The sequence below is a fragment of the Phascolarctos cinereus genome, unplaced genomic scaffold (assembly GCF_003287225.1).
Source record: "Phascolarctos cinereus isolate Bilbo 61053 unplaced genomic scaffold, phaCin_HiC Scaffold_1;HRSCAF=81, whole genome shotgun sequence".
NCBI classification, from domain to species: domain Eukaryota; kingdom Metazoa; phylum Chordata; class Mammalia; order Diprotodontia; family Phascolarctidae; genus Phascolarctos; species Phascolarctos cinereus.
The window spans coordinates 193,907,079-193,925,360 of record NW_027555514.1 but is presented as its reverse complement, the minus strand read 5'-3'; the positions used below and the strand labels follow the sequence as shown (position 1 = coordinate 193,925,360).

Genomic DNA, 18,282 nt, shown 5'->3' with positions numbered 1-18,282 from the left:
TGTGTCTAAATCCCTCTTACTGACATGTAAAGTCATATTTTCTAGTCGCAATGAAATGAGTTAAAACCTCTTTTTTTGTTGTTATTGTTACTGGTCTATCTGCATGCAATATTTTTTCCCTACATACCTCCCAGCAAATAAACAAAAAAAAAACCCAAAACCTTGTCAAATAAAATACATTTGCTGATGCCCTGTATGCTTCTACTTTCAGACAAATGCCAAGGGTGAAATGAGGAGGAATTCATGTCTCAACAAATCCAAACATGCATTCTCCTTCCATTGACCTTGTTACCCAATGTCTGTCACCTCCAAATTTCTTCCATCACTAAGGACCAATATTCACTTAGAGTTCAGTGATACACCATACATTATTCCCTGGAAGTGTTAACCAGAATTTTGTAGATAACCATTACAAACTGTAAAATAACATGTCTTTCTTGTCTTCTTTGCCTCCTAAAATAATTTAAATTAGATAATGTCAAAGTCTTCAAAACTGCCTTGGTTTTTTTTTTCATTAAAGTACCAGCAAACTCTTTGGTTTGAAGTATTGCATACATACAGTTGAAATTGTAAACAGTGTAACAGCTTTGTTAAAAGCTAAAGGGACCTCCATTACTGCTCATGGGGTGAAGTTGAGGAAACTTTTAAGTGAGGATTGGTAAAGGGAGAGAAGCCCCAAGAATTGAGGTAAAAGTCTTCTCTCACTCACAAAATGGCCAGAAACTCTAGTGGAATTGTTTGCTTGTGGCAAAAAGACTTTGAGATAAAAGAAACAAGTTCTAAGAAGAGATCTATACGTGTAGGTATACATACATACGTACATACATACATTTATATATGTATTTCCAAACTAGGTTAAGAGGGTGTAGTGTGGTCTAGGTCTGTATAGAGCACTAGCCCTTAGAGTCAAGTACACTTGAATATTACTTTAGATACTCTCTGTAACGTGACCTGAGGCAAATAACATATGCAGCCCTATTTTCCTCATCTGTAAAGTGAAGAGACTGGTACCACTCATTTCAGATTTGTTGTGAAGCTCAAATGAACACATATAGCGTTTTACAAACCTCAAAGAGCTCGGAAAAAGTCATCTGCTATTATTGTTCCCTATTTGTTTAATGGCTGTTTGTCCTGGATTTCAAGATATGGAGTCCCAGGGAACTTTGCCCTGATGGGAATAGGAATATTTCCCCTTTAACCTCACCCCTTCTGGTTTGAGGATTCTCCTGGGGACAATGGTGAGGGAGGCCAAAAAGTGGAGTGGGGTGGATTGAAACAAGCATCTGTGGCCTATAAGGAAACTTGAGCTGCATTGACCTGAGCCCCTATAATTTGCCTAGTAGCATCTTGGGCATTCATCCAACTTGCTTAAGAGAAGGTCCCCTCTCTGCTGAGCACTGAACAGCAGGGTGAGAAGAAAAAGAAGCGTGTCACACACCCAGCTCCAAGCTAGAGGCTCCCAGCAGCTGCTAAGCCAGGGCTGTGACTAACGGAGAAGGCACAGGAGGCCTGGAGAACTCCACTGATTGAAGTTTAAATTGTATTGATTGAGAATTTAATTGCTCCATAATCGCTGAGTAAACACTGGCCAGGCTGTATTGATCATACCTCAGTCCTGATATCAGCAACCCCACTCAGGAACAAGCAGAAAGAGGGGAGATGTTTGCTCTGTCCAACTTGGCCAGTTGCTCATTCCTGGTCACCCCTCCCCCAACTAAAATAATTACCCAGGAGTCCTAGCCCAGCTACCTTCATTGGTAATCAGTCTCTACCAAACACGCTCACCCCTATCTCCTCTGTCCTACCTCCTCCATAGTAGGACAAAGGTCTGGTCAATACGGTGATGGCTAAAGATGAAGTAGCTCTGAACCCCTAATGAAGTAATCGCAAACTAACCATCAATGGCTCCCTATTGACTCTAAGAGAGAATATAAACTCCTCAGCTTGGCATTTAAAGCCTTCACACTATGGTGCCATCCAACCTTTTTAGACTTGTTTCAAGTTACTTGTACATTTTGAGGCATCTTCAAAAACCAGGAAGACCTGGGTTCAAGTTCTAACCCTGATACAAACTGGCTTTGTCACTTCTCAGTGCTGTAGACCACTCTCTAAGACTTGAAGATGCAGAAGAAATGTGGACCATTATCACTAAAGAGATTCCTCACCTAGGGATTCCCCATATGAACAAAATGGCAGATCTAGTCCTCATCCCTTTAGATACTCTTTGTTCCAGGCAAACTGCCCCATTACAGTTCCCTGAACTCTAGATTTTATCTTCCATCTCCAGACCTTTGCTCTAGCGACCCCCAATGCCTAGCATACACTCCCTCAACACTCGTGCCTCTTATAATCCCAAATTTCACCCATACCTTTTTGTTGAGCTCCCTGGTTCCCTTTTCAAACCATCTTGTATTTACTCATCTGTTTCCATGTTGTTTCTCCAACAGAATGGGAGTTCCTTCAGGGTAAGGGACTATTCATTATCTTTGGATCTCCAACACCTGGCATAGCACCTTGCTAGCACAGGGCCCTAAATAATAATTTTTTAAAAAATTTAAATGATTGAAACTTAAACATTTTGCTAGGCTTGAGGAGAATAGAAAGATTGGCTAAAGTTGGGAAAATTTTAAACAGTTGCAAAAATTTCTCTTGAGGCCCCTCAGTGAACATTTTTCTATCTTCTAGGAAATGGATGTGGGGGATTGCTGGGAAGGAAGTATTCCCAAGAATGAAGGTCAAGGGGGGATTCATGGCCCATGGGGCTGCAGGCATTTGATCTCGCTCTAGAATATTTTTGCCTGACTCTGAGGTTTGAGTACTGCAGAAGCCTCCCAAACCTTGCTCCAAATTCCCCAGGGCACTTCTGTTAAGACAGCACCTTTCTTTCCTGGCTCTGAAGCCCCCTTCAGGAAGCTGGAGGGACCCCCTGGGGCCCAGAGCCTCCCTTTCCAGAAAAGCAGCTGCTGCTTCTGACTTCATCCCAGCAGCAGCCTCCTCTCATTACTCTAATAGAAACCAATCTCCCTCATGAGGGGCCCCGTAGCCACCCACGGAGACAAATGGACTGCAATTCTGTTCACTGCTGAGAGGCGCCTGGCCAGCTCCTGGATCATTGTTTGGCATGTCACGGAGAGATGGGGAGCGAGGAGTGGGGAGGGGAGCCAGAGGGATGGAAAGTAGGGCTGCAATTACTGGCCTATTCAGCTCCCCAGAATAAAGTCCTACCATTAGCTGGGGAAAAGGAGATGGAGAGGGGCAAGTCAGACTTGGGTCAGCCTATACTCTTCAGCCCACATGGAGGCAAATAATGTCCAAATAATAAGACAGAGACTGCAGCCCCATTATCACTGCCCCAACCTCACTCAACCCCACAATGAGGCCTTACCATGACTAAATTACCAAGGTCAAGGACCTACCTTTCTAAACTTTTCCAAGGGGCAGAGAGAGCAGCCCTGGTTCAAGACCCTGGAAATTCTCCCTAGTGGCTTGGCACAGGAGGAGTTGGCTCCACATGCTCTGAGGATGCTGACCTGGCCCTGTACACTGTTTCCCATTGCCCTGGCCCCTGATGCTCACCCTATACGACTTCCTTCCCTTCCCACTGGCTTAACTTGAGTTTTTTCTCTGCCTCTCATTCTCAACCAGAAAAGAATCAATGTTATTCCCTCCTAGTTCTTCATTCTCTGTCCTCCTTTTCCCAGACTCTCCTTCACAAGCATTAAGCTTTTCTCCTCCTATCAGCTGGTCTGGAAGGGGTTCTCCTGGGCCCCCCTGGAGACTGGAAGCTGGGCCACCAGGGCTGGCCGTAGCATGAGTTGTTCCTTCCTTTACACACTTGATTAATCCCAGGACCAAGTAATCAACTTAGGGTGACAAGCTACATTAGCAGCACCCAGATAGCTTAATTAAAGATATTCTGCTTAGCCCCACATTTGGAGGGTGGGATGGAGGAGATAATACAAACCAGCTCTGACAGCTTTCCCCTAGACCGTCCAATTGGCTAAAACCAGCCACACAGGATAAAGTCACAGCATTCATGAAGGCTGCCCTCATTAAAACAGAGAGCCAAGCACAGGAAGTGGGGTGACAGACCCCTGTTTGGATCTATTCCTATTCTCCCAAAGCCCTTCATCCTCTCTTCTTCCTTAGCACATAAGCTGGGGAGAAATGTCATTTTCTTTTTCTATAATCTGATCAAGGCAAGAGAGGATCTGACTGGTCAAAAGCTGAGACCCAATTACCTTATCCTACCTAGAACCATCCAGGAGACCATGTTGAGATCCGATTAACTTTTTCTGGACTCTTCTCTGAGTCACTAGGATACCCAAGTGGCTTATCCTAAAGACAGCCTCCTGGCCTTACTGTGCTTGGAGCCTGGCTGAACTGGAGGGAATCAAATGGATTTACAAAGAGACTTATATCTGAGGGTCCACTAAAAGTTTTGTGTCCAACCCATCTGATGTGAGTTAGCAATTCCTCTCAATCCCTAGGCCTAGCACCTCCCCTTATGCCAAACACGATGTATTGAGAAGGAGAGGGTTGAGAGAGGTTGATAGTGTGTAGTTCCTTGGAGTTTCCCCAAGGACTGCCTCCTTTGGTTGAAAAGGAGTAATAAGGGCATCCCATACCTCATCCCAGGGGCTTGGGAATTAAGGGGCAGAGGAGGATGCAAGTCTTATGGAAGACGATATCATTATACTAAAGTAGAATCCCCCTTGAGAAGTCAAGAAGCAAACAGACTAATACAGATTCTATAAGGCTGCAAGACAAAACAACAAAGAAGCCTCCTCCCAGAGAATTAGAGGGCCTGACAACACAGATAGACAGACAGACACAGTGGAAAGCCACAAGCCAGACAAACAGACAGACAGGACAACAGGATCTAGGAGAAGCCTGGAAACAGAAATGGATAGAGAGCCAGAGCGCTGGACCAACCTGGGAACAAATCATAACACCCCTCATTAGGTTAGGGGGAGGGGATAGAAAGGGAGGGCTTTCAAGCCCCTGACAAAACCAACATCAAAACAAAGAAAAACACTTCCCTCTCAAGAGGCCCCAAACCTAGCTGATATCCCCTCAAGGTAAAAGGCAAATGGCAGTCTTCATGGGAACCAAGATGGTAGATTTCCCACAAACACATCCCAAATCATGGGACAAAATCCCCTAATACGTTGGGGGTCCCAGACTTCATGAAAAAACCCCACCTCCAAGAAAAAGCCTCATTCCATAGCCTCCCCAACCCAAATCAGTTACCTATCTCCTCTGCAGTTTGAAGTCAATCACATTCCCACATCTTGCCAAAAGTACCAGCGGCCTGGACCATCCCTTCCCCACCATGTCTAGGCTAGAGAGGAGCAGGAAGAGGCTTTCAGGGATGGGGTAGGGAGACAGCATGAGACTGGAGGGCTGTTAGAATGTTACATAATGCAGGAGATGGAGAGATATGGAAAAAGCAAAGTACAGGAAGGGTAAGAGCACAAAATTCTGAATCCGAGGTTATGAGTTCAAACCTGAATTCTTCTACTTGTTAACTGTGTGATCTTGAGCAAATCACTTTATTCTCTGGGTCTCAACACCTCATCCATAAAATAGGGGCTTTGAACTGGATGCTCCCTTCAAGTTCTAAATCCTAAGAATCAAGAAAGAAACGCCAAAGGTGCTCTAGGATGAGAGCCTGGAATGTTGTTCCTTACCAGCCTTCTGGTCTTTCTCCAGGGAAAGGAAAAATAGAGGAAGAAGGCTCAGAATAGAGTGATGAGAGACATATGTGCTCATATTGAGGGGAGCTAAGGGGAAGATGTCAGGACCTCTCAGAACAGGGGTATACATGGAACATAAGTATACATTCTTCCTTAAGGAAGAAAGCCCAGGGGGCAGCTAGGTGGCACAGTGGATAGAGTACTGGCCCTGAAGTCAGGAAGACCTGAGTTCAAATTCGGCCTCAGACCAAACACTTGATACTTACTAGCTGTGTGACCCTGGGCAAGTCACTTAACCCCAATTGCCTTAAAAAAAAAAGGAAGAAAGCCCAGATTAGACCTTATGCATTCATCTCTCAGAGAGCAAAGGTCTATCTACATAATTCCCTACACTTGGTTTTTCAGACCCCTCCAGGATATTTACGATTCTCTGAATAGGTATAAAATTCTTTAAAATAAACTTTATTAGTTTTAGTTCAATTCACATTTGAGAAATTATTGCATTCTAGAAGGCATTTTTAGAATGAAGAGGGGTAAGGTGCTCTACTCCCCAAAGGGTCTAGGAATAGGGGAAAGGAACAAGCATGTATTAGGCACTAGGCTAAGAGTTTATCTTATTTGATCATCACAACAACCCCAGGAGGTAGGTGTTGTTAATATCCCCATTTGAGGAAACTAAGGCAGACAGAGGTGAAGTGGCTTGAAAACAAAACAAAGAAAAGAGGGAAAAATAAGAAATTTGATGAAAGTTGACTAGAAGAAAGGAATGTGAGTATGAAATGAAAGGTTTGATCACATAGGAAAGAAGACAGGGAAGGCCCAAAGGAATACCCAAAAATGGTAAAAGAAAGAGACAGACATCCAAATTCCCACCTTTGGGAGGCCAGGTCTGAAGATGCAGGCTTCTGTTCGGCATCAGCAGCTGGACAGCAGAATTGGTGCAGCACAGTTTCATTCCTGGAGACAGGAGACAAGGACCAGTCAGAGCTTTGGCTAGCACTGGATGACCCCACAAATCCCACCAGCACAATCATTATACACAGGCATATTTTGCACACAATTGCTGTCACTGGTCTAGGACAGAGGGAAAACTGAGCATCCCTGCTGACCTCAGCCTTTCCATCCATTCGTTCTTTCCTACAGAACATAAAATAACATGCATACAATGGAAAGAGCACTGATCTTGGACTCAATAGGCTTGGATTCAAACCTGCTTCTGCTACTTCCTAACTATGAAACCCTAGAAAAGTCATTAACACCTCTGTAACTCAGTTCCCTCATTTGTAAAATAAGAATAGGAATGCTTGTATCAGCTACTTCACAGGTAGGTTGTAAAGAAAGTACTTTGTAAGCCTTAAGTTGATCACAAAATGTGAAATATCATTATCACCCAGACACTCTTTCTCTAATGCAGTGTCTGTAATGCTCCAGAAATTAAAAGTATTCCTAATTATTCTGTCATTTCAGTAGTGTCTGACTCTTTTTGACCCCATTTGGAGTTTTGTTGGCAAAGACACTGAAGTGGTTTGCCTTTTCCTTCTCCAGTTCATTTTGCAGAGGAGGAACTGAGGCAAGCAGGGTTAAGTGACTTGCCCAGGTCACACATCTAGTAAGTGTTTGAGGCCAGATCTGAACTCAGGAAGTCTTCCTGACTCCAGGTCTGCCACTCTATCCACTGCACTACCTAGCTGCACCATAATCACATATATACATAATCATATATACACATGCATTTCTGCATGTAATTCTGCCTTGAAAGTTGAAAACTCAAGATATGAATAATGGTGAGATATGACATGATGGTCAGAAGTAGAATGAATTCTCTGTATGAAGAAAGGTAGTAAATTAAACATCATGCTTAGTTGGGAGTAAGGAGATCTGAGTAAGTGACTTGGCCAAGTTAGTGGCAAAGCTGAGATTAGAAAACAGCTATCCTTTCTTGCTCTAGAACCTTGCAAGCTCTTTCCCAGAAAAATGGTCCCTCCCCCAGCCCTGGGTTATATCATTTTCTTTTTTCACTGATCAAAGGGAGAAACTCAAAAATGCTATCAGAAACCATCATAATAACTCAGTCATATAATGCTTTTAGATTTCCAAAGTGTTTTCCTCACAACAATACTAAGATACATTTATTGTTATTCCTATTTTACAGATGAAGAAAAAGGATCATGCAGGTTAAATGATTTATCCAGGGTCATTCAACTAGCAAGAGCTGGAGCTTGGATTCAAACCCAGATCTCTTTATTCAAAGTCCAGGCCTCCTGCCTTTCTGGGAGGAATCTGAGAATTCTTCTAATCCATAGATTCCCAAAGTGGGCGGGGGGCACTGGATGATCCAGGGGGAAGGTGGTAATAGCCTCAGGTGTAATTGGGTATGGGTTGAATAAAAATAAGTGGGTGGTGGAAGCATGAAGAAAGAAGAGTAGAGAAGAAAATTTTGAAAAACCATTCATACATGTTTCATCTGTTGTATGACAGAGTTAAAGTGATAGTGATAAATTGTTTTCCAAATAAACACACAAAATGTGTATGATTGATCAGTGGTGAAGTCCTCTGACAGTTCTTAACCAGGAAGTGTTGGTTAGGCAATCATGTTGCATGTTGTTGGGAAGTCCAGCATGCATTGGCGGGAATATGCTCATGTAATGTCTTGTTTAAAATATGATACTATACAGTTACATGACTCAATATCGTGTCATCAAAATTTCAATGAAGGAAAAACCCCCACAAATTTACAATAAATTATTAAATTTAAGATGCATCTTTTTTTAAAAAATTACATATTTTTAAATGATGCAAATTAAAAAAAAAAAACTTTAAAGGGTTAAAGAAAGTAGATTTCCAAGGAGGCACTGAGTAATTTTTTTTGAAAGGGTCAGTAGGCCAAATAAATTTGGGAACCTCTGTCTTTGTATAATACCCCTATTTTAAGATGAGAAAACAAGGCCCAAGGGGAAATGTCTTGTCCAAGGCCCCTTTCAGAGCAGAAACTAGAACTAATGTTTCCTGACTCCACCACAATAACCATAAGTGCTCAGGGCGCTTTGTGAATTCCTCATCTGCTTTGTCACTGCCTGGGGAGAAGGAGAAGAAGGAGGGAGGTTTCAGAGGCCAGCAAAAGGAAGAGAAAGATGCAGGGTAAACACAAGTAGCTGAATTTGAAAAACTGCTACTAGAAGGAACAGATCTGTTCCCACAGAGCCTAGGAGGCTAGGTAGCAATGCACCTCCATTTACAACTGGGCAAAGGAAAAACAGGCTCTGCATTTCTTACAAATGCCATAAGCAACTTGTAATCAAACCAGCAGAAACTTATCCACCACCCATGGTCCTCAGAGTTCCAGAAAGAGGAACACCCACTCTGACAAAATCCCATGCCCTTACCACTCATTCCAAATCCTACACTCTATTCCCAGGAAACACTTTCCCGTTACAGCAGTTACTACTTCTCTGCTTTTCAGAGTGAGGCACCAATTTAGCCTTTTCCAGGGGCCATAACACAGAACTGCAGTTTTCCAACTCCTTCCTTAAACAGGCACCGAGTTCTAAGGGTCCCTCCCAATCGTTCTCTGGCTCAGGGAGTCTGAACGGCGCATGCTAGGATTTGTAGTGTTGGTGAGGGAGTTAAGCCTGTGAGGACTCTGCACCAGATTTGTTCGACAGTTTCTCCTTTGGTGATCTTTTCCACTCCTGTGGCTTCAATGATTGCCTCTGTGCAGATGACTTCCAAATTTACATCTCCACCTCCAAATGCTCTTTAGAGCTAAAGTCCCCCATCGTCAAGTGCCTACTGGAAATCTCCCCCCAAATGTCACAGCAGCACCTCAAACTCAGCAGTCTAAAACTGAACTCATCATCTTTTCCCCAACACCCATAGGTTTATTTCTATTGGTGGCAGCATTAGTCTCCCATTCCATCAGACTTGCAATCTCAGAATCATTTTTGATTCTTCCTTCTCCCTCCCATGACAAATTCAATCAATTGCCACATCTGGTCCATTCCCCCTCCAAAACACTGCTCACATCCAATCCTTCCTCTCAATTCCCACTACAACCTCTCTTGTTCCAGCCCTCACTTGTCCTTTCTCCTTTCACACTGTGTGCTGAAATAATCTTCCTAATATACCACCGTGATCATGTCCCTCCTCCATTCTAGCTAGGCAGCTAGATGACACAGTGGATAAAAGCAAAGGGCCTGGAATCTGGAGGACAAATTCAGCCTCAGATACTTAAAAGCTGTGTGATCTTAGTTCTTCAACTGCAAAATGTGGATAAGTGCTTATCACAGTGCCTGGTACATTGTAGGTGCTATCGAAATGCTTATTCTCTTCCTTCTCCCTTCCTCGCCCCCATTGGAAAACCTTAAATGCTTTCTCATTTCCTAACTAATAAAGTAGCATTCAATCCTCTCCATAATCTGGCTTTAACCTGTCTCAGCAACTCTATCTCACTACCGCCTCTCAAGTACTTTATATGCCAGTCAAATTGGCTTGTTCTCCAGACTCCATTCTCTTTCTGCTCTCTCTCTCTCTCTCTCTCTCTCTCTCTCTCTCTCTCTCTCTCTCTCTCTCTCTCTCTCTCTCTGTGTGTGTATGTGTGTGTGTGTGTGTGTATGTGTCGGTCTGTCTGTCTCTGTCTATTTCTTTGTCTCTGTGTGTCTCTGTCTCTATCTCTCTATGTCTTTCTTTCTCTTTCTCTCTCTGTCTCTGTCTCTCCCTCTCTGTCCTTCTCTTTCTCTCTGTCTCTGTCTCTCTCTTTCTCTTTGTATGTGTGTCTGTCTTTGCCTTTCTCTGTCTCTCTGTGTCTCTGGCTGGCTGGCTGTCTTTCTCTCTGTCTCTCATTCCTCTAAGTGATTCTCATATGTGGAATGGATACCCCTCTCATTGTTTTTTGGTTTAAGTTTTTCCCTTCTTCAAAGGCTTAACTCAGGTGCTACCTCTTCCATAAAGCCTTCCTCAAATTCCCCTTATCGCTTTGCCTGGACCTCTTCTTTGCACTAATCTTAATCCCCCTATATCATAGGTATTTGTATGCTTCTTCCATTAGCATGTCATATTATATGTGCCTTCTACATGTTGTTCAGTCATGTCTGACTCTTCAATGACCCCATTTGGAGTTTTCTAGGCAAAGATACTGGAGTGGTTTGTCATTTCCTTCTCCTTACACATAGTAAGTATTTAATAGAAGTTTGAATGACTGACTGAGGGTGGAGAAGGATTTCAACAATGTCCCACCCAACTTCAATGCAATCTCATTCCTTTATTTAGCCCTGAATTACCATGCCCAGGGCTCTGCCATCATAGCACCCTACTTCCAAGAACCATTCCTCCAATCCCTGCAAAGATGCAGGTTGTACTTTCTGCAAGGATGGGACCTACCCTCTGCATCCATGGTAGGACTGGCTCATCCAGGGCCGTCTTCAGTCATCCTGATCTATATCTTGCCACTAGACCCAGAGGAGAAAGTGAGGCTGGTACTTTGCACAGCCCTCCCTCACTTAAATCCAATTCACTTGCAAGTCATAGCGTCGCCTTCCTGATGTTATGGTCCTCTTTGAGAGCAAAGAACAAACAACATTCTTTAGCCTACTGCTATGCCTGACTAATGCACCACCTCCCTGCCTCTGAATTCTCAATTATTTTCATTATAGATGAAATAATTCCTAGGTTATGCTTGGTTTTTTTTTATGCCGAATTAACTCTTCTGCTCCTTCCATCTCTTTCTTTCTGATTACCTTACCAGATACACATTCTGAGCCATGTCCTTTGGTAGGACATGGTAGGAGTAGGTAGGGTAGGAGATACCCCAGGCAAAACTGTGATGTAGGGGACATTCGAGTCATCTGCTCCCTTAGTGAGGGAATTTTGATATGGAGGAAATGACATGTAGTGAAAAACAGTTAACTGATGGGTAATAAGTCAAGGTTTTTAGTCATGGTTTTACCAGTTATTTATTACAGGTGTTACTTCAAATAAGTCTTTTGTCCTATCTAGAACTGAGTTTCCCTTTCTAAAAAATGACTAGATGATCTCTGAAGTGCCTTCCAGTTCTAAAATCTCCTGATTCTAGATTGTGATAAAATGCATTCATACAAATGAATAAGTAACTGAGAGCAAGGGCTGTTAACCTGGAGTCTATGAACTTGAGGGTTCCAGGATAGTTTCAGGAAATTTGTAAACTTAGATGGAAAAAAATTATATCTTTTTGTCAATATAATCTGTTTACTTTGTAACCCTATGTATTTTATTTTATTTTAAAACATTATTCCGAGAAGGATTCCATAGGCTTTGCTAGACAGCCAAAGGGGCAATGACATAAAAAAAAACACCTTAAGAACTCTTGCCTTATATATTACTTTCCCAAGGGATAGTTGTATTTTGAGAAATGGACAAAAAACTTTTTTATCTAAAGCTAAAGGATTGGAGTCATACTTGTAGAATTTATGGTATGGTGTATGGGTGGAGAATATAAGACCTTGTCATCCCTGGAAGTCATATCTCATAGAAAGAGGTTATACCACCAGGTAGAAGCCAATGACAGCTTAATCTACCTATTGCTAAGGTCAACTATGCTTTTGAATGTGCTCTGAGCCCAAAAGTCTGTCCACTTCTTAATGATTCCTTAGCTTTCCACTGGGCCCTGCATTTCCTATGGGCTTCTCAAGCAGCACAGTCCCCTTTTCTGTGCTCTTCCATCTCCCTGGAAGTACAGCTTCAGAGTCAATAAGCTCATTAAATGCCACTTCCCAGGAAGAGAAGCAGACTGGCCATTACCAATTCAGGATAAAATTACCAGCCTCAAGTATGTCCTCCAAGAGAGGCAATCTTGAATCTTCAAGTTGGAAGGCAAAGCTGCTCTATTCTTATTTTGCTTATTTCGCTGCCAAGTAAAATGAATTTTGAATTGGAGAGAACAGAACTGAAGTGGCCAATATGGAGCCTATATGCAAGCTTGTATAAAGGGAATAGCAAGAGAATATCTAACTATGTGGGATAAGGTCAAGTTTCTAGACCCAGAAAAGCTGCATCCTATGATACAGAAAGATCTAACTCCTATGACTCCTGAGGTATTGTCAGAAAATTTTGAAAGATTATAAAGAATTATAGAGATGCCAAAGAGCTGCAAAACGGCAAATCTTGATCTAGTTTTCAAAGAAAAGAGAAAGAACGGAATCAGAAAACTATAGGTCAATGATCATGACTTAGATTCCTGGCAAAATTCTTTTTTTTCTGGTAAAATTCTAAAACCTATTATTAAGGGATAATTAGCAAATATCTAGAAAGGGAAACAGTGATCATCAAACATAGCTTTATCAAGAACAGATAATGCCAAACTATCATCATTTCCTTTTTTTATGGGATTGCTAGAGTGGTAGAGGCAGGGAATGTTGTCTACTTAGTTAGCCTAGATGTTAGCAAAGTTTTTGACAGAGATAAAATGTCTCACACTACCTATTCTTATAGGAAAAAATGGAGAGGTATGGGTTAGACAATGTAACCATATGGTCAACTGGGGACAGGTTGACTGGCAAGACCCAAAGAGTTGTCATTTATGGCTCCATGTAAGACAGAAAGAGGTCTTCAGTGGAAGGTCTTAGGGGTCTGTTATTGGTCCTTCGTTGCTTAAAATTTTTTAATCAGTGAATTGGAATAAAGCCACTGATGGTATGCTTTAAAAATTTGTAGATGACACAGAGTTGAGAGAGATGGCTAACCATTTTAGATGTCAGAGTCACAATCATCAAAAGATTTAGATAGGCTAGACTATTGGGCTGAATCTAACAACATGAGATTTCAAAGGGATCATTATGAAACCTTACATTCAGGCTCAAAAAATTAACTTTGCTTGTATCAGGTGGGAAACGTTTTGCTAGATAGTAGTTTGTCTGGAAAATATCTGGGGGTCTTAGTGGACTACAAGCTTAATATGAGTCATCTGTATGATATGGCAGCCAAAAATAATTTCATGGTTTATTATATTTAACAATATTATGCAGTCTTAGTACCTACAGCTAGGGAGAGTCCATCATACTCTTCCCTGATCGGATCATATTTGGAGTATTGTATTCAGTTCTGGGTGATACAGTTTAGAAAGTATTGATAAGCTGATGCATATATAGAAGAGGGAGACTGGGATGGTGAAAGGCCTCAAGATCCCACCATATGAAGATTAGCTGAGGGAAGTAAGGCTGGGAAACCTAGAAAAGAAAAGGCTTGGGAAGGAGGAGCAGAGATGATAGCTATTTTCAAGTGCTTGTGGTGATACGGGGTGGAATGGCTTGTTCTATTTAACTGTAGAAGTCAGAACTAGCAACAGGTAGGGGTAGAGTGACTGAGGAGAATTTTTGTTTTGATGCAAGAAAAAAACTAACTCTTAAGGCCCTCCAAAAGTGAAATGGACCTCTTTGGAAGTTAGTTGATGCAGCTTTATTGATGGTCTTCAAGTGAAAACTGGAGGACCACTTGGTGGGTATGCTATAGAGCTGGACTACAGAGTGGGCTGGACTAAAATGGACTCCTTTCCGAAGCTCAGATTCTCTGCTATTATGAGGTGGGAGCAACCAAAGAGGCTGCCAACAGAACCCCCATCTCCACCCAAGTGGCATATAGCCATCCACTGTCTCCTTGAACACTTCCATTGACAGGGAGCTCATGCCAGCATGAAGCAGACTGTTATAATTAGCACCAACTACTTAAGCTCCCTGAGCCCTGGTGTGGTAGGAGGAAGCCCTTTTCCAAATCTCCCTGATAAGGCTTATTCGGGACTCCACTCATACTGGATGCTCACAAGGTGCTACCAGGTTGACTAGCCTTCCATCTTACATTACTCAGGATTTTAGAATAAAATTTCTGGTTTGTGGATTCTGAACAAGTAGATAAAAGCTATTCTGCCAGGTCAGCCATTCCAATGATAGCCAATTTAAATGACAGAAATGAAGGAAGAGCTCTATAATCAGCCAATGAATAAGTTACTTTAGGCATCCGAAAGGATTTCCTTAGCCCTATAGCTCAAGTTATGGTGGGTTTTTTTCCCTCAAGTGCTCACAAATTACACCCAGTAGTAATGTCCTTGTCAGGCAGTAATAATAATACTAGTTAACTTTATATAATACTTACTAATGTGTCAGGCCCCATACTAAGTATGTTACAATGATTATCTCATTTGATACTCACACTGGCCCTGGGGAGCAGGAACTGTTATTGCCCCCATGTTACAGAGAGGAAATGGAAGCAAAAGAGGTTAAGTGACTTGCCCAGGGTCACACAGCTAGGAAGTATGTAAGGTCAGATTTGAACTCAGGTCTTCCTGACTCCAGGCCCTATCTACTGCACCCCTGGCTGCCTAATAGGAATCAGAAAACCTAGTCCTGCTCCTCACTTGTGATATTGACTGCGTATGGCCTTAAGTAAATCATTTCTGTGAGCCTCTGTTTCTTCATCTGTAAATGGACTATCTACTTTATAGGACTGTTAGGAAACAAGTCCTTTATTGAAGCCGTCTAAATATGAGCTACTATTATTTTCCTCCATCCTCTCCCCAAGAGGTTTGTATCCAGATTCTTTCTATTCTCAGCTTACCTTGTGATGGCACGACAAAAGCTATATGGCTAACACTACTGTTTCCCATTTCATTAAAATGGGAAGTGAGGTTGAGAATAGCAGTGGAAACCAGAAGAGCTTCACCAAACAGATGAAGCAAATCTCCATAATGCTTGGCTATGTGGCAATTTTTTGGGGCTCCTACCCCTTTTAGGAAAGTACAGATCATCTTGGAGTCCCCATCTAGAACAAGGTTCAATCACTCTTCTTGTCTTGGGACAAGCCATGTTAAAGCAGAAGCTGGACTTCTAATATTTAGCTTCTACTGAGCCCCATTCACCCAAATCCTGGTAAGGCTGCTCCAGACAGAAGAAAAAAGGAAAAAAAGAAGAAGAAGAAGAAGAAGAAGAAGAAGAAGAAGAAGAAGAAGAAGAAGAAGAAGAAGAAGAAGAAGAAGAAGAAGAAGAAGAAGAAGAAGAAGAAGAAAGGAATCAGAGAATTACAGAACAGATTTTTGCTTCTGAGGAATCCTAAACTCTACCTAACCCAGTGAATGAAAAATGATTATAGGGCAGTATTCAGCTGTTAGGAATCATGGAATGTCAGAGAAGAAAAGAACCTCAGAATTCATCTTGCCTGACGTTATATTTTACAGATGAGGGAAGTGAGACATATGATGATGGAATGACTTGCCCAAGGTCACACAGTTGGTTCACAGGGTCACAACATTTCAGATCAGAAAAGAGCCTTAGAGATCATTTAGCCCCAAACCTACAACTCATATATAAAGAAGCAAAAGCTTAGAGAGGTTGTACAGAAGTGCGGTTCAATCCTAGGTCTTCTGACTATGTACCCAATGCAGTGCTCTTTTCACTAAATGGGAGAACCAAGATCCCACCCCAAGGCCCCTGACTCCTAGCCCCATAGTCTTTTCACCATACACAATTATTCCTCACTCTACCTCCCCTTCTGCCTCTCCAAAATAAAACCCTCACCAAAGTTCTATGAATTTATAAAGGATATCAGAGGGTACAGTGCAGGGTAGACATGATAAAAAGTAAGTGTGGGCGATCAAGTACATTAATGTTAAAAAGGAAAAAATAATGATGAGATACCTAGGGTAGGCTTTGGGGATTGAATGAATGTGTGGAGAGCACAGTAACTTTGGCATCTACAGGAATACAAGCAAAAGGCCTCCAGCTCCATTCCTCAACTCCTCCAGTCTTGCTATGAGTTAAACACACAAAAAAGAACAGTGACCTTCTTGCAATTTAGAAGAGGCTGCACAGTAACTGAAATACAGAAGAGAATCAACAGACTGCATGAACTCAGCTACAAGGGAATTTACATGGCTCTCACATTAGTGGCCAGGGACATGATGGAGCTGAGAGGAAGTTTCTCATTACAACCCAAATAACAGGCATGACTGAGGGCATTGCCGGAAGGAAACAAAGCAGTTGAAAAGACAGATAACATATGGGCTTTGGGGTTGACTTGCAGGGTATATTAAACCTACTTTATTCATCTATTAATAACCTGCTGGTACAGCTCACAGATTCAAGACACCCTAATACATGAAATACTGAACAAAAGGCCCTGAGTGAAAGCTGACCCATTCACTATGCCTACAGCATACAGTAGCATCTGTAGTTCAGAAGAGTGAAGAGTTAAATCATAACTTTGGTCCATGAATAAAGTTTGGCACCCTTAATCTTTGTATAAGTTCATGATCTGCTATGCAGGAAAAAGTTTCTCAGGGACTGATCAAGGCCTTGAAAGCCAAAACTCCTATTTCTAGTAAAGTAAGTACAAATTTGGGGGCAGCTAGGTGGTGAAGTAGAGTGCCAGGCCTGGAGTCAAGAAGTCTCACCTTCCTGAATTCAAATCTATCCCCAGACACTTACTAGCTATGTGTTCCTGGACAAGTCACTTAACCCTATCTGCCTTGGTTTCCTTATCTGTAAAATGAGCTGGAGAAGGCAATGGCAAACCACTCTAGTATCTTTGTCAAGAAAACATCAAATGAGGTCATGAAGAGTTGAATACGGCCGAAATGACTATATAACAACAAATACAAAGTTGGTGATGGGTAAGTCAGAAACTCCCTGCATCTCTTTCTCCCTTTTTTCCCCATCAATCAATTACAACGCTCAAAGATCCCAAAGTGAGGATCTGATAGTAAAGGTAACAGATAACACCCTCCTTCCTCCTCTAAATGCTGTTCTGGATCCTTGAGAAGTGAGAAAAACTGACTAACTCATGTCAGAGACAGGATTTTTCCTGCACAAGAAGGAAAAAGTTGTGGGATGTTTATAGCGACTATTCTCTCTCCTACAAGTTTCACTGGATACAGACTTAGAGATTTGAAGCATCACCCCTGGTACCTCCATCTCTGACCCTTTGGAGGCCTCTGTCAGTTATAAACAATACCTTTCAATAAATCTTATTTGAATATGTAAGTTTTGTGTGTGGGTTCTCTCTTCCTTTTTCTTCCCAGTGTAGACATTGATTTACCATTCTCATTAAGGAGAATTTGATCAATTTTGCTCATTTAAGTAAAAAAAAAAATCCTAGCACTCATCCAGTAAAGCTGTGGGTCTGATTCACAAAAGGACTGGAATAGCCTTAAGGCTATGAGCTGAGTGAGGTACACCAAAAAATCAGTGACAGCTCTAGTGTGGGGAGATACCGCATAGCCACTGCAGAAAACCAGCAAACTGTATTGATTCAGTGGAGAACCATGTATAAAGAGCCAACAGTTGGCAGTACATCAAAGAAAATAGCCCAGAAATTGAACAAGTAGCTTGTAAGCTAAGTAGAGGGAATGACCCAAGCAGATGACATCTCCAAATCAGCATATTGCATCAGCGGCTCTGCAAGGAGGCATCATTGGCAGCTTCAGAGGCAACTGGGTTGCAGTCCTAGGAGTGTGAGCTGCTTTGGCCTTTCCCCTCGATGGCGTAGAAGAGTGTCCCCATGTATAGGAGGACTTTTTTTGTTTTTTTTCCTGCGTTGGCTATATCTAAGCATTCCTTGAATAGTGTTC

At 42.1% G+C, this 18,282-nt stretch overlaps 1 protein-coding gene across 1 annotated transcript in view; it reads right to left on the bottom strand.

Moving 5' to 3' along the window:
* The window catches only part of IQSEC3 (IQ motif and Sec7 domain ArfGEF 3), a 156,584-nt gene that overhangs the window by 97,837 nt on the left and 40,465 nt on the right, over positions 1-18,282 (bottom strand). The window contains 1 exon segment of the mRNA XM_021001719.1: positions 6,573-6,656. Coding sequence (XP_020857378.1) covers positions 6,573-6,656 — 84 coding nt within the window.